A 4,440-nucleotide genomic window follows, 5' to 3' on the forward strand; every position below is an offset into this window, starting at 1 on the left:
TTATCTGGCTTGGTGCTGGACACAGGGCAAGGAATGACTTCACTTCTACCCACAGGTCGCTTGCATAACTCGGAAGCTTTCAATTATGGTGTGGAGACCTGGGAAGCTTACAAGAGGGGAGGTTTGTCCAAAGATCTGGTTGAAGAGCAAAAGAAGGTGCAGGAAGCAGACTTGCTGATTTTTCAGGTCATTATTTTAAATAGACTTCAGTTGTGTTGTTCACTATATCTCTTGTTTATTTAAAAAAAGCCTCTGAAAGACACCATAAAATCATTCAAAATTTGCTGCAGACTAAACTCACCACTGGTAGAGACAGTGGTGATTGTCTGGTTTCCACTTTGTTTCCATCTCAAAATAAGCCCAATGTGGTGATGTTTTTACAGGTTTTCTTCTGTGCTGCAGTCTGTACAAAGGTTTAGTGCTAGTGATGCTTCCTAGAAAAACAGCCCATAAAGCATTCAAGATAAAGCAATTAAGACATGATAACTTTGGGATGAGTCCCATAGGCTAACTGGAAGCTCTATACACTAAGAGTCCAAGTGTTAAAGAAGTAGTTTCCTTCTCAATAAAGGGATTTGGGGTCATGATATCAGCAGGGTGTGAAAGTAAGTCTATCTTCAGATCCCCCAGCATTTGTCAGCACACTGTCAGATCAGAACTGATCATCTAATGTCAGTCCTGCTAATAAGGCATTAGATCATCTGTTGCTTTTGCATTTCACACATAGGATTCTGTACAGTGATTCTGTACAGTCTTAAGTTTGAATTAAAGGGTACCTTCCTGATTCATCATATTCCCACTCTAATCTGGGTGGAAGCCCTCACATATACCCTAATGTTAGTGTAGGTGCTCAGGTATGGCCCTGAGACTACTACAATCAGAAAGCACTTCAGGTCCTGCTGCCAAGCATAGTTACTGCCTCTCCTGGCAGAGAGCTGGAAGAAGGCAGGTACGAGATCTGAGCAGACTCGGAGAATAGGATTTGGCCTGTGAACCAGGCCTAAGGGTGGTCCAGATTCTCTGTGCTAACCAGGTCATTTACTCTTTGCCTAGTTTCCCTTGTTTTGGTTCAGCATGCCTGCGATCCTGAAGGGCTGGATGGACAGAGTGTTGGTCCAAGGCTTTGCTTATGATTTGTCAAAGTCTTATGATGGTGGTTTGCTCCAGGTATGTTTTTGAGATTATTAAGCTCAAGGTTTGCACAGTGTTCTTCTGGGCATTGGTCTTTCTTTTGCTTTGTAGTTGTTTAAAGCTCTCACTCTATGCTGTCTTGAAATAAATGCTTTTTTTACATGTTGAGTAACTTTCTGGCTTGTTCAGACTGTCTGGAGGGTAGTACAATAAGGAGAATGTAGTGGTTCCTTAAGGTTTAAACCATCTCCTACAGACCTTTACTTGGCCTACTGTATGGGATTTATCATTTGGCAGGACTATCAGAGTGTAATATACAGCTTGCAAACAGTTTAAATTGATCCCTTTCCTATAACTAAAGTCTGTCATTATTCCCACCACCACAGGACTGCACATATCTGTCATGACTAACATACTAGAATAGGTCAAAGTCCTGTTCTGAGATTAGATGTCTTAAAGGTTAAAATAGAACTGTAAAACTTTATCAGAAATCTGAAATACTCAGTGTATGAGCCTCTGTCACAATTATCTAGTTTGAACCTTTTTTCTCTGTAACTTCTAAATTAGGTAAGACCAGTCTCTCTCAATGGTGTTTCATAAATTTTTAGTTCTTCACAGCATGGAAAATTCTGGAATCCAGTGTCTGATGGATCTTATTTAGTAACAGCTGCAGCATCCAGAAACAATCAATATTAGTTTCACATTTATGTTTGCTGCATGGTAATCTCTGCTAGTTCCGATCTTCTCAACAATTCCAAACATTTCAGTTTCTTTAAATTTCAGAAATGGCTGGCTCACTGACAAAATGGGTATAATCCCCAGTGATCACAGCTGCATACGAAGTGCAGGCTCAAGGCACGTGGGATACTGCACTGGAAAATTGTTATTTCAATTACAGAAGAGAAAACTGAGATAAGAGAATCTGAGCACAAGCCTATGGCTAATGCCATAGTTAGAGAAGCAAAGAAACACGGTGGTTTAGGATGCCTGGGAAATAATTTGGTCTGTATTTATTGATTGGCAAGTGACAAGCAAGCCAAAGTTTGACGGGGGACTTTAGCATTCAATTTTTGCAGTCAGAAAGAACAGGAATAAAAATATTCCCAGTAACAGAGGGCTTTCCAGCCACAGTTTTCCAAATAATGCAGGAGGGAGAAAATGATCTGCCCTCCATCACACAAGGGTGTCAGACACGTGTCCTTTTCTTTTTAACCTGTCTCTTTCAAAAGTCTGGACACACAGTCAACTGTCTAGTTGTATATCACCAATCTTTACATCAGAACCACCAATTCTTGTAAGGTCTGGGAAAGAATATGACACTCCCCCTTCTAGAAATTTATGCTCTTCAGGTTCCCCTGAATATCTCTTGAACTGTTCAGCCACTCTTCTTTAAACGTGTCTAACTCAAGCATCACTTTCTTAATTCTAGGACAAATTATCCCTGTTTTCTTTCACCACTGGAGGAACCAAAGAGAAGTTTGCAAGCAGAGGTGATGTTCGCTATCTCCTGTGGCCCATGCAGGTATAATGTATGAATATATGTGGTTACTGTTTGCTTTCATTTTTACTATGCCAGTTATTTTTAACAGTTGTTTTAATGTTTATTTTATAGGAAGAATAATAAGAAAGTAATAAGTTGCCTGTTCCAAGGATCTGCAGGTTATAAACTGGGCTCTAAAATCCTCAGACTACCGTGAAAGTCCAGAGAGGTTTAAAGTTGTTTTGTGCCCCTTCCTCCAGATTACAATTTGGAGGCAGCTTATGCTGTCAGCCTTCTCAGTTTCTCTGGTATTACAGGATTTCCTTTATCTCTAGGGTGTGGGATGTTTCCCCATGGTTACCCAATGTAGGATGCAGGGCAGGAAGGGAATCACACATGATCTCCTGCCCACTGCAATTACCAGATACCTGCCCCTGAGGAGCTGTCCAGCTCCAGGGCTCGCAAATAAAGGAGACAAAAACGTGAAGCACGACACTGAATTCAGAAATACACAGAGGGAAAATGGCAAGTGGAGTTGATTCCACAGGCACTAGTCTTCTTTCAGAGGGGAAAGGTTGAAAAAAAAAAATCCCCAAACCCAATTTGGAAGTAGATGTGAAAGGCACTGCAGTACAGGAACAATCTGAGGAAGTTCGAACAGGACAATGAACTTTAGGCCATCTCTGATCCTTGCAAAGTTAACAGAGTACAGCAGCCAAAGAGGAGAGTTCTACTGGTGTAAAAGCAATTTATTTCCCTTCTCTGATAAATGCACAGATTTAGAGAACCTGCCTGATCCTGGGTCAGAGAAACAGGTTCAGATTTGAATCATGCATATTCTTCAGTTGAAAGAGTAACTATTTCCTGAAGCATTTCCTTCTTTGTTTTGCATCCAGCATGGAATCATGCACTTCTGTGGTGTCAAAGTCCTTGAACCTCACATCTGTTATGCTCCAAAGCATGCCTCTGAGGAGAAGAGGAAGGAGATGCTGACTGCCTGGACCCAGCGTCTGAAGACTCTTTGGAAGGAAGAACCCATAAACTGCACTCCTGAGTGGTATTTCAAGTAGTGCTCAGGTACACGACTACAGAAAGAAGATCATTTTTCTCCATTCTTTTGGATGCTCTATCTAAATACCTGAATGCTAATCTCCTAATTCAAATGTATTTTAACAATCTGGAATAGAGCAGCTAGCAGCTTAACTGAAAATACAGCATTTATCTTCATTGGTTTCTGAGGGATTCTCATTAAGGATGGGTGCAAAACTCTTTGTGAAGCCCTTCTTGCTCACATAAACTGTGCTATTATCCAGCCTAACTGTGATTGATCACACAAGTGGTATTTAACGGGAGATAATAACCCCATTGCTGATTGTAAAACAATAAAGTACATGACCAAGGTAATTTTAACACTGTTTGTACCACCTGCCACTCTTTTTATTGTCCAGGGAATACGCTGCCCATACTCACACTTGTTGTTTCAAAGAGCAGGAGTGGCCATGAGGGCTCTACCTTGTGCCTTTGGGCTATGAAGCCAGATCATGAGCAGTGCAAAAGGATGTAGAGTTGCACAGTGACTTTGACAGCTGGAAAGCCTTGTGGGCAACCTTAGGCTTTTCCACGTATTCACAAAGCAATGTTAAAGCTACAAGAGATACCAGAAAAGGGAAAAAACAAATACTGTATAATGGTATGTGCATGAGTCGCCTTCCTTTGTAGACTGCACCTCCCATTTGTAAACTCAGTAGCTTCCTAAAACCAAAGGGACCTCTCTGTTTTGGTTGCCCTCAGTGGAGACAAAAAGGAATGCTGTGTGCTTCCTGCCCCTT

The 4,440-nt window shown here is 41.3% G+C and overlaps 1 protein-coding gene across 1 annotated transcript; it reads left to right on the forward strand.

Moving 5' to 3' along the window:
- The first annotated feature begins 8 nt into the window (after positions 1-8).
- On the forward strand, positions 9-3,841 carry LOC114072735 (ribosyldihydronicotinamide dehydrogenase [quinone]-like). The gene is made up of 4 exons (XM_027910594.1): positions 9-186; positions 1,054-1,167; positions 2,561-2,653; positions 3,508-3,841. Exons 1-4 carry the CDS (start codon positions 34-36, stop codon positions 3,679-3,681), a joined length of 534 nt encoding a protein of 177 aa, XP_027766395.1. The 5' UTR covers positions 9-33; the 3' UTR covers positions 3,682-3,841.
- The last annotated feature ends 599 nt before the right edge of the window (positions 3,842-4,440 follow it).

Source organism: Empidonax traillii, unplaced genomic scaffold (assembly GCF_003031625.1).
Source record: "Empidonax traillii isolate 1590-97213 ecotype Southwest subspecies unplaced genomic scaffold, ASM303162v1 scaffold3813:size13263, whole genome shotgun sequence".
In the NCBI taxonomy this organism is placed as follows: Eukaryota; Metazoa; Chordata; class Aves; order Passeriformes; family Tyrannidae; genus Empidonax; species Empidonax traillii.

Excerpts from the sequence above, each read along its gene's own strand:
- LOC114072735 (XM_027910594.1), top strand. The coding sequence starts at position 34 with ATGACTTCACTTCTACCCACAGGTCGCTTGCATAACTCGGAAGCTTTC. Across the intron at positions 187-1,053 it reads CAGACTTGCTGATTTTTCAG|TTTCCCTTGTTTTGGTTCAG; the intron begins GTCATTATTTTA and ends CTCTTTGCCTAG. Across the intron at positions 2,654-3,507 it reads ATCTCCTGTGGCCCATGCAG|CATGGAATCATGCACTTCTG; the intron begins GTATAATGTATG and ends TTTTGCATCCAG.